Source organism: Pistacia vera, unplaced genomic scaffold, assembly GCF_008641045.1.
Source record: "Pistacia vera cultivar Batoury unplaced genomic scaffold, PisVer_v2 Contig63, whole genome shotgun sequence".
Taxonomy (NCBI): Eukaryota; Viridiplantae; Streptophyta; class Magnoliopsida; order Sapindales; family Anacardiaceae; genus Pistacia; species Pistacia vera.
The window spans coordinates 554311-576197 of record NW_022196479.1 but is presented as its reverse complement, the minus strand read 5'-3'; the positions used below and the strand labels follow the sequence as shown (position 1 = coordinate 576197).

At 35.0% G+C, this 21887-nt stretch overlaps 2 protein-coding genes across 2 annotated transcripts; both read right to left on the bottom strand.

The window, feature by feature from the left end:
* Positions 1–11059: 11059 nt before the first annotated feature.
* On the bottom strand, positions 11060–13378 carry LOC116111204 (protein DETOXIFICATION 14-like). Its single transcript, XM_031397399.1, has 6 exons — positions 13139–13378; positions 12379–12923; positions 12186–12272; positions 12038–12094; positions 11702–11940; positions 11060–11589 (listed from the first exon to the last, which is right to left on the bottom strand). The coding sequence occupies exons 1-6, from the start codon at positions 13376–13378 to the stop codon at positions 11060–11062; spliced, it is 1698 nt and encodes a 565-aa protein (XP_031253259.1).
* Positions 13379–15607: 2229 nt separating this feature from the next.
* Positions 15608–17857, bottom strand: LOC116111203 (protein DETOXIFICATION 14-like). Its single transcript, XM_031397398.1, has 6 exons — positions 17618–17857; positions 16858–17402; positions 16665–16751; positions 16517–16573; positions 16181–16419; positions 15608–16068 (listed from the first exon to the last, which is right to left on the bottom strand). Exons 1-6 carry the CDS (start codon positions 17855–17857, stop codon positions 15608–15610), a joined length of 1629 nt encoding a protein of 542 aa, XP_031253258.1.
* Between the last annotated feature and the right edge of the window lie 4030 nt (positions 17858–21887).

Here is a 21887-nt window from a genome sequence, read left to right as displayed (position 1 = left end):
TAAACACAGTAATAAATCCAAAAGGGGAACCCAAAAATGTTTCTATTGCAATAAGACTGGTCATCTAAAGAAAAACTATTTTGAGTGGATTAGGAAACAAAAACAGTCTAACACTGAGAGCAATTTAGCCACCACTAAACATAGCATTGAAGAATCAGAGATCCTAACAGTGTCTAAGGCTGATACCATAGGGGAATAGGTGTTAGATTTTGGTTGCTCATTCCACATGAGTCCAAACAAAAATTGGTTCCAAGATTTTGAACCAAATGACCTTGAGACTGTGTTTATGGGACACAACAATGCATGTAAGGTTCAGGGAGTTGGTAGTATATCTTTGAGGATGGATAATGGAAACTAGTCAAACTAACTAAGGTTAGATATATTCCAGATCTTAAGAGAAACTTGATTTCACTAGGAACCTTGGATGAATCTGGGTGTTGTTATAAGGTAGAAAATGGTTGCTTAAATGTCTATAAGGGTAACAACATAATACTTAGTGGGGTAAAGAGGAATGGGATGTACATCTTGAGTGGGGGTCACTATTTTGATTGTTTGCTTACTACAAATCTGATAGACACTAAAAAATGACATTTAAGGTTAGGGCATATGAGCCAAAAAGGCCTAGATACTCTAAGTAAACAGGGGTTGTTTGGTAGGGATGTCATTAATGATATGAAGTTTTGTGAAACTTGTATAATGGGGAAGCAACATAGGTTAAGTTTTCATAAGGGGACACACCAGGCCACTAATTATTTAGAATACTTACATGCTGATCTTTGGGGTCCAAAAAAGATAAAATCTCATTGGGGCAGCAACTATTTCTTGTCGATAGTGGATGACTACAGTAAGAAAGTTTGGGTTTTTCTACTTAGATCTAAAAATGAGGCTTTAGATAGGTTCAAGAATTGGCAAACACTTGTAGAAAAACCAGTGGACAGAAAGGTTAAAGCCCTTAGGACAGATAATGGGCTAGAGTTCTGCAATTCAGAGTTTGATAGATACAATAGTGATCAGGGTATTTTGAGACACAAAACAATCAGGGGAACTCCTCAGCAAAATGGAGTAGCTGAGAGAATGAATAGGACGTTGTTAGAAAAGGTGAGATGCTTACTGTTCACATCAAGATTACCTAAGACCTTTTGGGGAGAAGCCCTCAACACTGCAACATATTTAGTCAATAGAAGCCCCTCTAGTGCAATAGGTTTCACCTGTCCTGAGGAGAGATGGTCCAAAAGAAAGCCAAACCTAAACCACCTTAGGGTCTTTGGGTGTGCAACCTATGCACACACAAATGAAGAGAAACTTGAATCTAGGTCACTAAAGTGTGTTTTCCTCGGTTATCAAGAAGGGACTAAGGGGTTTAGATTATGGGAAAGAACATCACTAGGGGTTAAAGTTATAATCAGTAGGGATGTTATTTTTAATGAAAATATTTTTCCTTGCAAAACTACTAACCCTGATGCAAGTACATCTAGCATTGATCCTATGAGTCAAGAACCAAATACAGGGACACAAATTGAGGTGGAGCCCTTAAATATTCAACCTAATAAAGAAAATCCAGATGAGGAAACTGAAATGGCAGCCCTGGATCATAACCAGGAGGGTGAACCAACTGAGAACTTAGAACCAACCTAAGAAGAATCCCTGGCACAGTATCAGCTAACCAGAGACAAGACCTGCAGAGAGATCAGACCTCCAGCAAGATATTCCTATGCTGATCTGATCTTCACTACACTGGTGGCTGGAGCTAAAGTACTAAGATCAGAACCTGATAGCTATGAGGTAGCAATCATATCAAAGGACAAGGACAAATGGCAAGCTGCGATGGAGGAAGAAATGCAGTCCCTGAAAATCAACAGAACTTGGTCCTTGGTTCCAACGCCAAAAGATTAGAAACCAGTTGAATGTCGATGGATATTCAAGGTAAAAGAAGGTATAAACTCTTCTGACCCTCCTAGGTATAAGGTTAGACTTGTAGCTAAAGGTTACACACAAAGGGAAGACATTGACTTTAGTGAAATTTTCTCACCAATAGTTAAGAATAAAACAATTAGGATTATGTTGTCTATAGTTGCACATTATGATCTAGAACTAGAGCAACTAGACGTTAAGACTGCTTTTCTACATGGAAACCTAGAAGAGAAAATATATATGAGACAACCTGTTGGATTAGTTGATAAAAGATTTCCAAATTATGTGTGTTTGCTTCATAAGTCATTATATGGACTAAAACAATCCCCTAGGCAGTGGTACAAAAGGTTTGATGCATTCATTTTAAGCATTGGGTTTAACAGGAGCAAATATGATAGTTGCTTTTATTTTGCTTTGGATAATGATATGCATTTGTATTTACTCTTATATGTGGATGATATGCTCTTGATTAGCAAATCTAAATCTAAAATAGATGGATTAAAGGGTAAACTTAAGGCCGAGTTTGACATGAAAGACTTAGGATATGCTAAAAATATATTAGCAATGGTTTTATATAGGAATAGAAACTGTCATGAATTAAGATTAACTCAAAGCTCCTACTTGCAAAAACTAGTTTCTAAGTTTAATATGGCTGAATCAAAGGTTGTATCTATGCCTTTAGCTAGTCATTTCACACTTAGCAAACACCAATGTCCCAAGGTTAATAGAGATGGAACAAGTCCCATATGCAAATGTAATAGGGTCAATTATGTATGCCATGATTAGCACCAGACTTGACCTCTCCTTTGCAATATCATTGCTGAGTCGTTTTATGTCGAATTAGCGGTGAGCACGGGTAGCGGGTAGAACCGGAACCATAACCTACCCGGAACCGGCACTATGCGGGTAGGTTCTGGTTCCATTTTATTGGAACCGACACTGTGCGACTCTAGATCCGGTTTTGGTTTCGGTTCTTATGCGTGGAGGAACCGGAATCGGAACCTGGAAAAAGAACCTAAAACGGGTACTCTATTTGGAACTTGTAGCGGGTACCTGGTTTAGAACCTGTTTGGAACCGATTTTTGAAACCTATTTTGGAACCTGTTTGGAACTTGTTTAAGAACCTGTTTAGAACCTATTTTGGAACCTGGACTGCAATGAAATATTTGTGAAATGTGAATAATGGGGGGTTTTATTATTTTACATATAAAAAGATTTAAAATAGAAAAAGTTAAATTTTTAGAATAACCTAATTAAATAAATATACAATTATACTTATTACATATAAATTACACCATATTAAAAACTTTAATATATTATAATATATTAATATTAAAGTTTTGATTAATTAAGTGAATAATGGGAATTATGATCCAATTAAAAGTGTTTTAAATTTTTAAAATTATTTTTGAATAAAATAATATATTTGATTGAATAATAATATATTTAGTTATTTACTTCAATTATCAAGTTCTAAGTATACATATAGTAAATTAGCATTTAATTAATTATATATGATAAATTGATAAACATTAATAAATTTTATTACTAGTTAAATATCATACTTAATCAATTATAACATTACATTATAGTTAAATGATTACTTAATTAATTATAATTTATAACATTACTTAATTGATTTATAGTATTACATTAATTTATTACTACTTAATTAATTGACTTATAACATTTAGTATATTACTTAATTAAATAATTAGAAATTTAATTAATTATAGCATTACATTATAGATTTATAATATAATTACTTAATCAACTATAACATTTCATTATAAACATTAGTACAGACTTAATTAAATGATTAAAAATTTAATTAATTATAATATTACATTAAAGATTTATAGTGTGATTACTTAATTCACTATAACATTACATTATAGTATGATTACATAATTAAATGATTACTTAATTGATTATGATATTATATTATAAATATTAGTAATTACTAATTAACTATATAAACATTAGCACAATACTTAAATTTATAGGTGGTGATTAACTGTAATATATTTTTAAACGAATATTTTATTATTTATCATACTTACGTAAAAACAATTATGTTATGATGTAGTTAAAACTAAATTTATGTCAAATAATTAAATATAATTACTTGCATAAGTGATTACTAATTTTTATTTATTTTTTTTTTAAGAGAAAATCAATAAATGTCTTTTAAAAAGTCTTGAGAGAAATGTCTCCATTACATTATTTATAGAACCCTTAAATAAATTACTATCAAATGTTTTTCCATTTGCATATTCATCCAATAAAGTCATACTAAATATACATAGTTTGAAAATTAAAAAACATAGGCGATCGAAGTGATTTGGATCTTGAAACTTAAATTTAAATATACTAAATACATAATTAAAATAATGTAGTCTGGTGTTTGGTGTTGTAAGAGACTGGAAAAAAATATTTACGTTAATAATTAACTAAAAACTTTAAAAAATTATTTAACATTTATCTTTAAATTATAAAATACTTTATACCATTTTCATCATTTTAATTTTTAAATTATTTATATCAATACTTAAATGATAGTAATTAACTATAAGAAACTTTAATGAGAGATATATTAATTATTAAAAAATTAATTATAATTATGATTTAATATTTTAAATAAATGATAAAGGTTAGGATATTGTGACCTAAATTTTTCATTTAAATTTTTGACACTTCTTGTAAACCGTTCATATTTTTTTAATCTAATAGTGTGATAAGAGATAAGTTAAAGATAGTTATTTAAGGTCAACTCAGCATTTTTTATAAACAGTTGAAACAACAATGATAAACGGTTCACAAGAAGTTTCAAAAAAATTAAATGCAACTAATATGACATAAAACAAAACATACATGTTAGTTTTCAACAGTTACAATTGAATGATATTTTCATATAATAAAGAAAAAATAAGTTATTTACTCAAAATAAAGGAAGTGGTTTACTCAACTATGACTTTTATCAACTATCAAATTATGAAAAAACATACACTCTCGATTTTGTCAATTGTGTTGGAAGTAATGTCATTCGTGATTGATCAATTATGGAAAAACAAGTTGAAGATCCATATTGTTGCATTTATATTGGCATCAATTGAATTTTCTATAAACGCATATTTATTTTTCAAGAAACGTATCACTGAAGTTGCCAAACCGCTAGCCCAGAGGCAAATTGAGATGAGTAAAATTGTCTTCTCTATAATCCAATTGATTAATGCATCCATTCACCTCATCGGTTTTGGTATCATACAATTGGATGTTTGCCTTTTCCCACTAGCCTTTACTATCATTTCGGTTGTGTTTATGTTTAAAAATGTTGAAGGGAATATTGACGATTCCTCATCAACCGTGCCAACTATTTCAATTAAGATCGAAGAAATATAGAATCTATATGAATCGGTTTGAGGTTAACTAATTATAATGCTAGAGAATAATGGAGAGTTGGAGAGTTTTGTATCTTCATGTGACCACTAGTTTATTTTTTATTTCTCTATCATATCATATGTACTAGTTGTTATTATTATTATTATTAATAGAATAGATCTTATTTATTGAATAATTATATCAGAACTCAGAAAACTAGAAATGGCTATATGGGGCAGTGATCAATCTTATTTACTAAGATCAAGCCCCGCCCCACTTGGATGATTTTGCTTGTTAACACACCCATGTGATACTACTCTTTGAAAAGAGTAAAAAAAAACTTAGCTTTTGCATGTGAGATTGGATAACAGTCAAATCCTGGGTCAGAACACTGGTTAGCCCTTAAATAGGTTTTGAGGTATATTAATGGCACTTCACATGTTGGTTTGGAATACCGTGAAAGATATAATTCACTTGATCTTATGGGTTTTGTATATTCTGATTTTGCAGAGGATAAAGACACAAGAAAATCAACCATTGCTTATGTCTTCATGTTGGGAGGAAATTGTGTGAGCTGGAAATCCCAGCTCCAGCCTATTGTGGCACTCTCCTCAACTAAGGCAGAGTATGTGGTTGTTGCTGTTGTATTCAAGGAAGCATTGTGGCTCCGAGGAATACTAACTGAAGTGAATTTGATTGATGGAGTAGCCACCATTTATTCAGACAGCCAAAGCGTCATTCACCTGAGCAAGAATCATGTCTATCATGACAGGACCAAACATGTGGATGTGAGATTTCATTTTGTCTAAGATCTAGTTGCCCAAGGATTGATCATCTTGACGAAAGTCCCAACTAAAGATAATCCTGCTGATATGGGTACCAAGATTGTCACTACTGCTAAGTTCAACCATTGCTTGAACCTACTGTTTGTCAAGTAACAGGCAGTAACCGAGCTATGAAGGGAGTTTAGGATTTTGAGCTGCACTTAGGAAATCTGGGTTGTAAAAGTTTTGAGCTTCAAGGTGGAGAATTGTTAATATCCGAAGCACAAAATGTCAACGTTTCTACAGAAGATCACTAAACAAAAACGCTGTCGTTTCACTGCAAATGAGAACAAATCTCAGTTGCTGAAATGAAGAAGATCTAACGGTCAGGATTAGCTCATGAAGTCAAACTATATAAAGGAAGAGTTCTTTACATAGAAACGAATTTTTTTTGCTTCTTCTCTTTGTGCGACAGATCGAGTTTTGCTCTTGTGTTGTGAGTTTGTTGTCAATCTTGTTTTCAGTTTAGAATCTGTGTAATCTTGGGTGAGGGTGGGTTTTTCCTTCAGGTTTAGAAAGACTGGGTCAGGTCTTCTCTAGAGATTTCAGGTTTGTGTGAGTGGGTTAAAGATTGATATTTGGTGAATCGTTGAGAGCAGTTTGTAATCTATAATAACAGTTTATTCCTAGTGCAGTAAGCCCTAAAAAATTCCTGGAGCTCAACGTGGATGTAGTCTTTCTATTGTGGAAAGGTGAATTACGGTATATTTGGTGTTCTTGAGTTGATTGATTTTGATTCTGAATTGCGTGTGTGTTATCTGTTTTGTTTGTGTGTGTGATTAGGCAGAGAATTGATTGTGGATTTACATAACAAATACTTTTGTCACCAGCTAAATTAAATTGGAATCTGATCATGAAATAAATGAAAGATTTAATCTAAAAGTAAATCAGTTTCAATGGTGAGTTTATTGTGTAAATGAAAGTGTGGAGAGTTTAAAAAAAAAAAAATGAACTAATAAGGGTTTGGAGCATATATGGATCCTGCATCTACAAAGTACAAACATTTACATATCGTAGAATTGATGCATAAAGACTGAATCATGTTCAAGTAAAAAGTTTAATCACCAGTTGAGTTTTTCATCATAATGAAATACACAAAACTACAAAATAATAGAGTTCTAAAGCCTTGAAGTCTTAATCACATACATGATACTAATAGGACTCTTTAAATATTTTAATATAAAATTATAATATTTTTGGGATTGGGACACGGAGGGGCGAAGAGAGCAATCCTCATCTTCGAATTTTATGTTATAATCCCCTCCTCCAATGGCAATGGGACGGACACGTATCCTCGCTTGCCCTAGTCACACCCCCCAAACATATATCCAATAAAAATAAAAATTGGAGCCCAAACCCAAAACATAAGATGCCCAAGTGTCAGTCTGTACAAGCCTCAAATTGTCAATTACTAAAGGGCAAGGGTTTCTTCAAACGTAACATTTATCACTTGTCACGATCAGATATGATGATAGTAAACTATCATTCTCTGCTCCTTTGAAAGTTGGATATTTGTTCCATTAATTAGATTGTAGAGCCCAGAAGCCATCTCTTTACATCTGGCCGCAAATCCATTAGCGGCTTCCTGGCACTTCCTTTCCATACAAGAATAAATTTTGATCCTTCCGCGCTTTTGCATAGTTTTAAGATCAATTTGGGAACTACCAGTCAGTCTCAGCTTCAACTACAAGTCTTTCAAGTATTTTCAGGTTCTACATTCTTCTATCACCCCTCTATAATTAAGTCCACTAACTTTGACATGGAACCCCATCACATAATTACTTTCTGTTCATAGAATTCTCAAGGAAATGACTCATCATAGGCATCCTCCACCACCACCACCAGCAGACCCCTTTGGGCCCCCGCCTCCACGTCCACCACCACCAGATCCCTTTGCGCCACCTCCACCCTCAGGACCTCCAGGGCCACCACCACCCTCTGTCTACCAGCCACCTCCACCAGGGCCACCTCCTCCGGGTCCTCCTCCTCCATTTGCTCATCCTCCGCCTCCAGGTCCTTCGCCTCCAGGTCCACCGCCTCCGCCTGGGTCTCATCCTCCTCCTCCACCTTATTAGCGTTGCTCATAACTTTGATATGTATCTGTATGGTTATTCAGTCTTAATGGCATTCAGTGACTGAATAAACATTGTATCTGTATGGTTATGATTATATAGGGTATAGTCTTGAATGCAGTGTACCAGTGCATGGAAAAGTTTTAATATAATGTCAATTTCTTGTCTGTTTCTTTGCTAATCAATTCAATAATACGATTCATAGGAATAATTCTGATAAATCATAGTGATCAGAATTACATGTTCATCAATAAAATTCTACTTCTTTAGTTCACTCTTTGCATTATGATCAAGTACCGTATTCAAATATTAATTTTAAGTACATATATTCCATTTTTCATATATATAAGAATTACACGCCTGTTTCACTGCCTAAAGAATTAAACTTGTTTATGTTTTGTATTGAATTGTTCCCATTAATTTCTTATCTACAAAAAATGTTTACATGACTTTAGACGCACAAAGACTATAGCTGCAGGATCATATGCTACATAATTCTTTCCAAGTTTTCTCTTCTAAATTAATAATTAAGTCATTACGATGGCCGTGTGCTCAAGTCTTGTAGTATTCTGAAACTAGGACTGGACAAACTGGGGGCTCGGGGTGATCATTTCAGGTATCTTGCATTTTTTTAGAGAACTGAAACTAGCTAGTTCTGGTTTCGAGTATCTAGGTTACTTTCCCCTATATTAAATAAAATGACAAATACGTTCTCAAATTTTACAAAAATTACAATTCAGTTTAGATCCTTATTTGAATACCTAGACCTCGGTTCCAATTTTAGTTCCGGTTTCAGTTCCTAGTTTCAGCACCGTAATAACTAGAATTGTATCTGAGAATTTTTAATTCTAATTTTTTAGAACAAAAACCAGATTATAATAAGGTCAGTTTTGATTCCAATTCTACATTTTAACCATGCTCACCTTTTAAGACAAACGAGTTAATTAAATAAAAAGTTAACGTAAAAAATGTTAATTAATTGGGAACGAGAAGCCACGTATAAATAAATATACTGTAATAAAACGCTGTTAACTTGACGTATCGTAATAGAATTGATCTCGCAACTCCCACGGCGGTGGTTTAAAGATTGGCTGAGGTGATAGTCAAACTTTCTACATGTGATTTTATCTGCTGACACGTAAATCTCTCTCTTTCAAGAAGAAGAGATTATTATAAAGTACATAGAATTACATGCAGTTAAAACACGGCACGTGGGATTGACTGTTTGACTACAGCAATAGCCCAGCCGTTGGATTCTTCTTGGCTAAGTAAAAATATACACGTCTTCACCTAAGAGTCAATCAACTAATAGTCAATTGACATCTAGAAACTTCTTATTCTAATTTCTATATAACAACTTCAAACCTTTTGACATCAAAATCCAGATCACCATTTCTCTTCTTTCTCTTTCACTTATCAACTAACTTTCAAAACATGCCATTCCACAGACACCCACCTCCGCCACCGCCGCCCGACCCTTATTCTCCTCCTCCAGGACCACCACCACCACCATACCTTCGTGGTCCCCCGCCTCCACCTCCACCGCGTCCTGAATTTTATCCTCCTCCTCCACCACCAGGTCCTCCCCATCCTCCTCCACCTTTTGCACCACCTCATCATCATCATCCGCCACCCCCCGGTCCTCCACCTCCATACTTTGATCCCTACAGACCACCTCCTCCGTGGCAGCGCCCTCCTCCTCCCCCTTACTAGCTCGCTTGCATGCTAAGTATATGATTTTCAATAATTACTTTACTTCTCAGTGAAGGGAAGGCAATAAAGCAAATAACAAGTATCGGTGTGTATGTGATAGATCATGCATGGTGCTGATCAGAGGCTGGTCGGCGGGCGGGCTGGCACCTTGGGATAAAGAAAGAAAAAGGTTCATGTATTTTGCTTTTCTTGGAAAGGGATCGAATTTCCTTTCTGCTAATTTTCTGTTGGACTTTTAGAATATAATAGTACTTTGCTTTATATTATGAAAAACAAAAAAAAAAAAAATTATAAATTGCTGTAAAGAATTTTATGTATTTTAGTTCGGACTTGTTGGTAGTCTTTATTCTTCTCTTGACTCAATAGTGTTTTTTTGTGATATCTAAAGAATGACCTAAAATATCCCAAAAGCAGAGTAAAAGATATTGGTCCTGAAACTGTAATTACACCGATCAGTAGCTGAGTTTGTTTGATTTATTATTCTATTTCCTCCGTAGCCTTGTTTGTTTGCAAGCTATATGTAGCGATCTGTAAGCTTAAAATGTTTCAATTTGTTCTGGTAGTGAAATTGTGACCTACCCTTGATTTTGCTTTAGATTAGAAACAAAAGAAGAGCGGCAGGGAATGATGTTTGTATAATTTTGTATAATGGAGATGAATCGACTTAAATTCTGATTTTACCAGTTGTGAAAGCCATTGGAAGAGGAAGTAATGATGTATGCACTTTGTATAACAGCATTGATGAGTAATTAATCCAATCCTTCAGGAAATAATTAGGGGTTGGATTTATTAACTATGAAGAAGAACCCATTGAACTAACAGATTATTTTGATATTTGATCTCATCTTCATGATAAGAAAGAGGACAGAAAAATACCTCTGCTTGACAGATCTTGCTTGTCCTGCTCCTGTTCGAGGTGTCACATTATGGTTCAATTAAAGACTTAATAATCATCCATGTATGAACTTGAAAACTAAATAATGAAGTGCTAGTCTACCACAAAGAGGAAGAGAGTCTATTACAACTGCAAATATAAAATCGAAGTCATCTTTCTTTTTAGTTTTTTGGTTTTCCAGTTAGTTTGCTCTGCAATTAAATTGATCTATTACAAATGTAACAACAGAACCTCGGGGTATAAAATGGCAGATAAACCTTTAGCTATCCTTCAAAGATTCTGATATCAGGAGAAGTGCTTCTGCCTCTATCCGGTTGGTGTTCAGCTGAAAATGTTCCCTCAAATATTCTCTCCCTTGCCATGATTGCCTGAGGAATGTCCACATGGAAATTAAAATCAGCCAACATTGTTTCTTTTGTCAAAAGTATCGAATGAAACTCTATTTGATTTCCAGGATATGGTAAGATAACATGATAGAATTTTATTTTCTTGCAAAAGCAGTCCCACATTGCAAGCAAGAAAATGGGACATGAAGGATTGAAAGAAGCAAACACTTCAGGAACAAAAGGTTGCAATGGAATTGGAACCTGTTTTTGCCAATTTGTGAAAGATGTTACGAGGGCAAGCAACATCGCTTGAACAGCTGAGCCTGTCACTATTCCAATCCAAAGGCCTTTCCCTCTAAGATGCAGAGCGAAACACAACACAGCAGCTACCGGAATTCCAACAAGATAATAAGCCCCAAGATTGACATAAGCTCCTATGCGCTGCCACCCACTTCCTCTAGCTACCTCTGATTCCAAAAATAAACTTGTATTATTGGTCTTTCTGTAAACAAGACTCAGAAAGACAATGATAAGTAGGTAAATATGTATTTACTTTTTGTAGAATGACTGGAAACCTACCAGAGAGTACAGCTTGCATGCTATCCATGATAACAGAGAGACAAAGCAGGGGAGCTAATTCTATGACATAATCAACAACTTCCTTGTCATTGGTGTATGCATATCCCAAAACATAGCGGCAGAAGAAGAGAGTTATGCTCACTATGACTGCCTCACTGACGGCAAGAATCATTACAACATAGACAGCCAATCGAGCTGCCCCTGGATTCCCAGCTCCTAGTTCATTTGAAACCCGAGTGCTAGAAATGGTGGATGCATATGTTTAAGCACATAGTTATAATCAAACATTATGTCCACACCTATACACATGCTTCTGAGAAAAGATATAGATCAAACCTTGCAGCAGCACCAAATCCACATGGTATAACGTAGTGTAAGGATGTAGTAATAAGGCTGCATATTAAAGATTAAAGGTCTCAATAAAATTCTATTTGAACTCCCTGAGTCAACAAACCTAAAATAACAGTTCTGGAATTAAGCATACCATATAGAAAGCACCGAAGTTTCAAGTTTTGAATTTGGTAAAAGTCCGGAGAGCAAGATGACAATCTCAAATGACCACCATTCAAGACTAGTTATTCACATGAAATGAACACATTATAAACAATTAAGAAAAGAAATTCTAACAGAATTAAACTAGCACATTTTCTTGTTGTACGGTGAAATCTAGTAATTACCATATCATTACAACAGAAGGAAGTGCGAAACGAAGAAACTCCTTAATGCTTGAGAAAATGTCACTCAAGATGAAAGTGCAGGTTTTCTCACATGATGAAGAGTATCTAATGTAAAGTCCAAGGACGATCACATTCAACCAATAAGATAGACACAGGGATAACGCTGCTCCTCTATTTCCCAAGTCCACCTTATATACTAGAGTCCAACAAAGGAGGATATGGGCACACAGAGTTGCACATGAGCTCAAGAACATTGGGAGAATCAAACTCTGAGACTGGAGGTAGTGAATTAGTGAACGAAGAACGGCAAATCCGAGTAGTGCAGGTATGAGACAAATGGAGTATTTGCAGGCCTCAGCTGAAACTTGAGGGTCTTGGCCTAACAGTACTAATATTTTGTCCATGAATATCCAAATAACAGATATTGGGAAACAAATTGGAATGAGAATAATTATGGATGAGTAAGTGTAGGTTCCAAGCTTATGATATTGCTTTGCTCCGTAAGCTTGTCCACAGAGAGTCTCCAATGCACAGGCCAATCCAAACTGGTCGATAGTTAAAAGATAATATCAATCATAGACTTGACAAGTTTGAATTAATTAACCTGCTGACTTGAAAACTCAAATATAACTCATGCACTCTATAAATACAAGAATCACATCCTGTCATTTTTCTTTGCAACAACATCAAGATAGATTCATTTTGCATTCAATTATAAACTGAATAAAGCAAATGCAGGAGAAATTGAGAAACAATATACCAGTGGACTGAAGCCAGTGACGTTGGTGAAAGAGGTGGCGATGGAGAGACTTGAGATTGAGAGTTGTCCAAGATGTCCCACCATTATCATAGATACAACTTGCATAAGGTACTGTGAAACAGTGACAGCCACCATAGGTGCTGCCAAGAAACTCAACTTCTTTAGCTCTTCCAAAAAGGCAGCCCTTGTTACAACCTTCCATATCTTCTCTTCCCTCTTAGGCAAATTTTCCTCTTCCATTTGCCTCTTTATCACTGCCTATATGTTCTCAGCTAACAAACTTATTCTATTCATTGTTTTCTGTTAATGATAACTTAACTATAAAATATGTGCTCGGAGTTGGATCTCATAAACTCGCACATGCATTGTGTTTTCATGCAGTCTATGTGAATATGTGAATGTTTAAAAAATTAGATAAGGGCAGACATTTTGGATTTAGGCTTGGCTTTAAACACATTATAAACTATATCGGATTGCCACCATTATTTTAATTTTAGGAAGGTAATCCAGTAGTTAAGCTTCCACTACCATGGTATTGTTTTTATTCTTCTTTAAACTTACACAGGAATATATGTCTATATCAAAATTTAAAATAGTTCAATTGTTACAATGTCTATTAATTGGTCAAGCCAGAAACGAAACTGAAGCCTGATTCTTTACTCCAAAGATTCTGATATGAGGAAATGAACTAAATTAATTGGTACAGTGACCCTTAATTCTACATCAAACAAATCTGTTTTCAGCAGAAATCGTTTCCTCAAATATTTTCTCCCTACCCATGGTTGCTTGTGAAAAATCCACATGCAAATTCAAATCAACCAACATGTTAAAAGGATTTTTAACATCGAGTTGCTTTCTAGGAAATGGTGGATATAGAGCAAAACGAAAATTTATTTTCTTACAAAAAGCAATCCCAGCAAGCAAATGGAGGACCAAGGGTGAAAAGAATAAACTCTTGATGCAGAAAATGTTTCAATTAATGGACTTGGAACCTGTTTTTGCCAATTTTTTAAAGAGGTTATCATGGCAAGCAAAATTGCTTGTACAGCTGAGCCAGTCATTATCCCAGTCCAAAGGCCTTACCTCTAAGATGCATTGCGAAACAAAGTAGAGCAGCTGCAGGATTTCCTACAAGATAATATGCCTAAAATTTACATGGGTCGGCTGAACTAGTGATCGAATAATAGCAAATGCAAGTAGTGCAGGTAATGGAGTATTTGCAGGCCTTAGCTGAAACTACCAGTCCTAATATTTTGTCCATGAATATCCAAATAACAGATATTGGGAGACAAACTGGAATGAGAATAATTATTTATAAGTATAGGTTCCAAGCTAATGATATTTGCATATTGCTCTTCTCCGTAAGCTTGTCCACACAGTTTCCAATGCACAGGCCAATCCAAACTGCTCAAAAGTATGAAGTTACTGTCAATAGACTGAATAAAATTTGAACCCAATTCAGAATCTCCAAAAACACACACATATTTATAATTTATAAACTACAGATCAATCCAAATTTTCCATCTAGTCATTTGTCTTGATAATGATAGACTCATTTTGCAGGCTAATTTATTTCATTTAATGGACATAATTTGGAGAAGTTTGTGCAATTTCCCCCAAATTATTCAGTGCTAATAATGCTAGGATAGTCCAAGAATGGAGTAAACTCATATACTAGTTAGAATAATACATATTTCAAGCTCAACCAGACTCAATTATACATATTCAAGCATGTTGGAGTTGTCTACCACTTCAGCATTAATGGGTCACGCAGACACATTCGGGGGTTTCACTGCCCGGTCAATAATACTAGGTTTTAGTTTTTAAATCTAGTATATAAACATACTTTTATCTTGTAATGAGTGATAGCAAACAGTATGACAAATTCATTCATTATAAACGAGAGAGATGGAATAGTATTTTATTAATATTGACTCTGTTGAATATAGCATATTAATTAGATAAATCAAGGTAAAATCGTGTATATTTCTTCTTTTTGTTTATTGTTTATGATTTGTGTATATCTATCTATTCGCTCAAAGCATACCTTGGACATTGGTCTGGGTTAAGCCAAACTCATGCCATGCCATCTTATTACAGAAGTAACTAAAATTTAGCACCTAAACCAATTTTTTACAAGTCCAACTAATGGATATTGGTCTTACTGAAATCCAGTTCTTTCACACTAGCAAACTAGCCAATGGAATTAGTTTATAAATTAATATTTTTAATTGAAATTCTTGACAAAAACTTGGAAGATAATATTGCCTAGTAAAGCCCAATCTAGTTTTCCAATAACTTGAAGAGTAAAGGATAGTTAGTAGTTACAATCTCAATTCTCACCAATGATTTAGCAAGGTCAATTTTAATTGTTTGGGCACTTTCACCAACAGTCAAGACAAAAGAGTCTCATTGCAATATCTTGTCAGGATACTCATTAAGAATAGGAAAAGACAATAAAGTGGGGGATTAGAATAAAAATATTCTCTCCCTTGCCATGATTGCCTGAGGAATGTCCACATGGAAATTAAAATCAGCCAACATTGTTTCTTTTGTCAAAAGTATCGAATGAAACTCTATTTGATTTCCAGGATATGGTAAGATAACATGATAGAATTTTATTTTCTTGCAAAAGCAGTCCCACATTGCAAGCAAGAAAATGGGACATGAAGGATTGAAAGAAGCAAACACTTCAGGAACAAAAGGTTGCAATGGAATTGGAACCTGTTTTTGCCAATTTGTGAAAGATGTTACGAGGGCAAGCAACATCGCTTGAACAGCTGAGCCTGTCACTATTCCAATCCAAAGGCCTTTCCCTCTAAGATGCAGAGCGAAACACAACACAGCAGCTACTGGAATTCCAACAAGATAATAAGCCCCAAGATTGACATAAGCTCCTATGCGCTGCCACCCACTTCCTCTAGCTACCTCTGATTCCAAAAATAAACTTGTATTATTGGTCTTTCTGTAAACAAGACCCAGAAAGACAATGATAAGTAGGTAAATATGTATTTACTTTTTGTAGAATGACTGGAAACCTACCAGAGAGTACAGCTTGCATGCTATCCATGATAACAGAGAGACAAAGCAGGGGAGCTAATTCTATGACATAATCAACAACTTCCTTGTCATTGGTGTATGCATATCCCAAAACATAGCGGCAGAAGAAGAGAGTTATGCTCACTATGACTGCCTCACTGACGGCAAGAATCATTACAACATAGACAGCCAATCGAGCTGCCCCTGGATTCCCAGCTCCTAGTTCATTTGAAACCCGAGTGCTAGAAATGGTGGATGCATATGTTTAAGCACATAGTTATAATCAAACATTATGTCCACACCTATACACATGCGTCTGAGAAAAGATATAGATCAAACCTTGCAGCAGCACCAAATCCACATGGTATAACGTAGTGTAAGGATGTAGTAATAAGGCTGCATATTAAAGATTAAAGGTCTCAATAAAATTCTATTTGAACTCCCTGAGTCAACAAACCTAAAATAACAGTTCTGGAATTAAGCATACCATATAGAAAGCACCGAAGTTTCAAGTTTTGAATTTGGTAAAAGTCCGGAGAGCAAGATGACAATCTCAAATGACCACCATTCAAGACTAGTTATTCACATGAAATGAACGCATTATAAACAATTAAGAAAAGAAATTCTAACAGAATTAAACTAGCACATTTTCTTGTTGTACAGTGAAATCTAGTAATTACCATATCATTACAACAGAAGGAAGTGCGAAACGAAGAAACTCCTTAATGCTAGAGAAAATGTCACTCAAGATGAAAGTGCGGGTTTTCTCACATGATGAAGAGTATCTAATGTAAAGTCCAAGGATGATCACATTCAACCAATAAGATAGACACAGGGATAACGCTGCTCCTCTATTTCCCAAGTCCACCTTATATACTAGAGTCCAACAAAGGGGGATATGGGCACACAGAGTTGCACATGAGCTCAAGAACATTGGGAGAATCAAACTCTGAGACTGGAGGTAGTGAATTAGTGAACGAAGAACGGCAAATCCGAGTAGTGCAGGTATGAGACAAATGGAGTATTTGCAGGCCTCAACTGAAACTTGAGGGTCTTGGCCTACCAGTACTAATATTTTGTCCATGAATATCCAAATAACAGATATTGGGAAACAAATTGGAATGAGAATAATTATGGATGAGTAAGTGTAGGTTCCAAGCTTATGATATTGCTTTGCTCCGTAAGCTTGTCCACAGAGAGTCTCCAATGCACAGGCCAATCCAAACTGGTCGATAGTTAAAAGATAATATCAATCATAGACTTGACAAGTTTGAATTAATTAACCTGCTGACTTGAAAACTCAAATATAACTCATGCACTCTATAAATACAAGAATCACATCCTGTCATTTTTCTTTGCAACAACATCAAGATAGATTCATTTTGCATGCAATTATAAACTGAATAAAGCAAATGCAGGAGAAATTGAGAAACAATATACCAGTGGACTGAAGCCAGTGACGTTGGTGAAAGAGGTGGCGATGGAGAGACTTGAGATTGAGAGTTGTCCAAGATGTCCCACCATTATCATAGATACAACTTGCATAAGGTACTGTGAAACAGTGACAGCCACCATAGGTGCTGCCAAGAAACTCAACTTCTTTAGCTCTTCCAGAAAGGCAGCCCTTGTTACAACCTTCCATATCTTGTCTTCCCTCTTAGGCAATTTTTCCTCTCCCATTTGCCTTTTTATCACTGCCTATGTGTTCTCAGCTAACAAACTTATTCTATTCATTGTTTTCTGTTAATGATAACTTAACTATAAAATATGTGCTCGGAGTTGGATCTCATAAACTCGCACATGCATTGTGTTTTCATGCAGTCTATGTGAATATGTGAATGTTTAAAAAATTAGATAAGGGCAGACATTTTGGATTTAGGCTTGGCTTTAAACACATTATAAACTATATCGGATTGCCACCATTATTTTAATTTTAGGAAGGTAATCCAGTAGTTAAGCTTCCACTACCATGGTATTGTTTTTATTCTTCTTTAAACTTACACAGGACTATATGTCTATATCAAAATTTAAAATAGTTCAATTGTTACAATGTCTATTAATTGGTCAAGCCAGAAACGAAACTGAAGCCTGATTCTTTACTCCAAAGATTCTGATATGAGGAAATGAACTAAATTAATTGGTACAGTGACCCTTAATTCTACATCAAACAAATCTGTTTTCAGCAGAAATCGTTTCCTCAAATATTTTCTCCCTACCCATGGTTGCTTGTGAAAAATCCACATGCAAATTCAAATCAACCAACATGTTAAAAGGATTTTTAACATCGAGTTGCTTTCTAGGAAATGGTGGATATAGAGCAAAACGAAAATTTATTTTCTTACAAAAAGCAATCCCAGCAAGCAAATGGAGGACCAAGGGTGAAAAGAATAAACTCTTGATGCAGAAAATGTTTCAATTAATGGACTTGGAACCTGTTTTTGCCAATTTTTTAAAGAGGTTATCATGGCAAGCAAAATTGCTTGTACAGCTGAGCCAGTCATTATCCCAGTCCAAAGGCCTTACCTCTAAGATGCATTGCGAAACAAAGTAGAGCAGCTGCAGGATTTCCTACAAGATAATATGCCTAAAATTTACATGGGTCGGCTGAACTAGTGATCGAATAATAGCAAATGCAAGTAGTGCAGGTAATGGAGTATTTGCAGGCCTTAGCTGAAACTACCAGTCCTAATATTTTGTCCATGAATATCCAAATAACAGATATTGGGAGACAAACTGGAATGAGAATAATTATTTATAAGTATAGGTTCCAAGCTAATGATATTTGCATATTGCTCTTCTCCGTAAGCTTGTCCACACAGTTTCCAATGCACAGGCCAATCCAAACTGCTCAAAAGTATGAAGTTACTGTCAATAGACTGAATAAAATTTGAACCCAATTCAGAATCTCCAAAAACACACACATATTTATAATTTATAAACTACAGATCAATCCAAATTTTCCATCTAGTCATTTGTCTTGATAATGATAGACTCATTTTGCAGGCTAATTTATTTCATTTAATGGACATAATTTGGAGAAGTTTGTGCAATTTCCCCCAAATTATTCAGTGCTAATAATGCTAGGATAGTCCAAGAATGGAGTAAACTCATATACTAGTTAGAATAATACATATTTCAAGCTCAACCAGACTCAATTATACATATTCAAGCATGTTGGAGTTGTCTACCACTTCAGCATTAATGGGTCACGCAGACACATTCGGGGGTTTCACTGCCCGGTCAATAATACTAGGTTTTAGTTTTTAAATCTAGTATATAAACATACTTTTATCTTGTAATGAGTGATAGCAAACAGTATGACAAATTCATTCATTATAAACGAGAGAGATGGAATAGTATTTTATTAATATTGACTCTGTTGAATATAGCATATTAATTAGATAAATCAAGGTAAAATCGTGTATATTTCTTCTTTTTGTTTATTGTTTATGATTTGTGTATATCTATCTATTCGCTCAAAGCATACCTTGGACATTGGTCTGGGTTAAGCCAAACTCATGCCATGCCATCTTATTACAGAAGTAACTAAAATTTAGCACCTAAACCAATTTTTTACAAGTCCAACTAATGGATATTGGTCTTACTGAAATCCAGTTCTTTCACACTAGCAAACTAGCCAATGGAATTAGTTTATAAATTAATATTTTTAATTGAAATTCTTGACAAAAACTTGGAAGATAATATTGCCTAGTAAAGCCCAATCCAGTTTTCCAATAACTTGAAGAGTACAGGATAGTTACAATCTCAATTCTCACCAATGATTTAGCAAGGTCAATTTTAATTGTTTGGGCACTTTCACCAACAGTCAAGACAAAAGAGTCTCATTGCAATATCTTGTCAGGATACTCATTAAGAATAGGAAAAGACAATAAAGTGGGGGATTAGAATAAGCCTCTTAAAGCATATATTCTCATCACAAATATGGAACATTTATCATATGGGTTCCTGATTCCAATTAATAAATAATAAATAATGCTGAATTTCACTAATTTATTGACTCGAACAAGTTAGTGGATCTAAAAGCCAGATCTAGAATCAATTCATCTTGGGCAAGTTATTAGATTTTTCAATTGTTGTCCCTGCAACAATGAGTTATAAGAACATGAAAGAATTGAAGCATAAGCCTAAGTACAAAAATGTTGATTGAGTTACATTAATATATCAGAATCAAAATTTAACAGCAAGGAAAAACATAACAGAAGCAGAAAGGCTTTTGAACGGATAGAAAATGGAAGAAGCAGAAATATATATTTCTTTTTTGTTGGTAAACAGGTGTCCAAACCAGCTTATGCATATCTCAACTTTAAAACCCTACAAGCCCAAAAAACTAAGTAAGTCATAATATGTTAGATAACCTCAAGGTTTGAACTCAAAAACTGAATTAAGGGAGCAAATTTCTTTAATTGTTAGGTCAACTCCTTGGAGTTAAGTAGAAAGAAATTAACTAGTAGAATGAAGCCAGTGACATTGGTGAAAGAAGAGGCGATGGCTACACTTGAGAGCGAGAGTTCTCCAAGATGTCCCACCATCATCATCGATACAACCTGCATAGGATACTGTGAAACAGTCACAGCCATCATTGGAGCCGCCAAGTAACTCAACTTCTTCAGTTCTTCTAGAAAGTCAGCCCTTGTTACACCATTCCATATCTTTTCTTCACGCCTCTTATGCAATGGTAATTCCTCTTCCATTTTCTCTGTTGTTCTTCAGTATTTGCCACACTAATTCCATATGACACAAATAACAGATATATTAACCTTGCGGCAGCACTAATTCCATATGCACATTAGTTTAATAAAGCGCATAGTGACAATCACAAATTATCATATATTGTTCATTTTGCTCTCATTTTCTCTGTCGGCCTACCACTACTAGTATTTTGTCCATGAATATCCAAATAACAGATATATTGGGAGACAAATTGGTATCAGAATAATTATTGATAAGTATAGGTTCGAAGCTTATGATATTGCTCTGCTCCGTTAGCTTGTCCAAACAGAGTTTCTAATGCAGGGGCCAATCCTAACTGCCCAACAGTAATTTAAATGTACTGTTTAATTAAGAAACTCAAACAACACATTTGTTATTAACGACTAACTCCAGATAACAGAAGGGATTTTGATAAAGTGCACGAAGTGAATGAAAATGCAGGAGGTAGAAAGAAAAGTTTACTAGTGGAATGAAGGCCGTGACTTTAGTGAAAGAAGTGGCGGTGGCCACACTTGAGAGTGAGAGTTGTCCAAGGTGTCCTGCCATCGTCATTGACACAACCTGCATAATGAAACAGTCGCAGCCACTATTGGTGCCGCCAAATAACTCAACTTCTTCCCCTCTTGTACAAAGCCACTCCATGTTACAACGTTCCATCTGTTCTCAATTGTAATTCCTCTTCCATTTGTTTCTTATCTGTCTATTTTTTCATGGCCATCACAGTTATTGCAATGCTTCCATTATTAATGTAGAGACATATTTGGCTTCGCTCTCAGATCGGGTGACTTTTCATGTAGCCAAAACTGATGTTAATAGAAAAATGAATACTCTTCATTGTATCCTTGTGCCTAATAATTGGTGGTGTGTCCCGTGTAGAAGAGATCATTTGTGGTTCATTGCATCCATTATTAATGTACAATTGTATAAAAGATACATTTGGATTTGCTTTCGTAGTTATTGAGCCAGGCGACTTCATGCA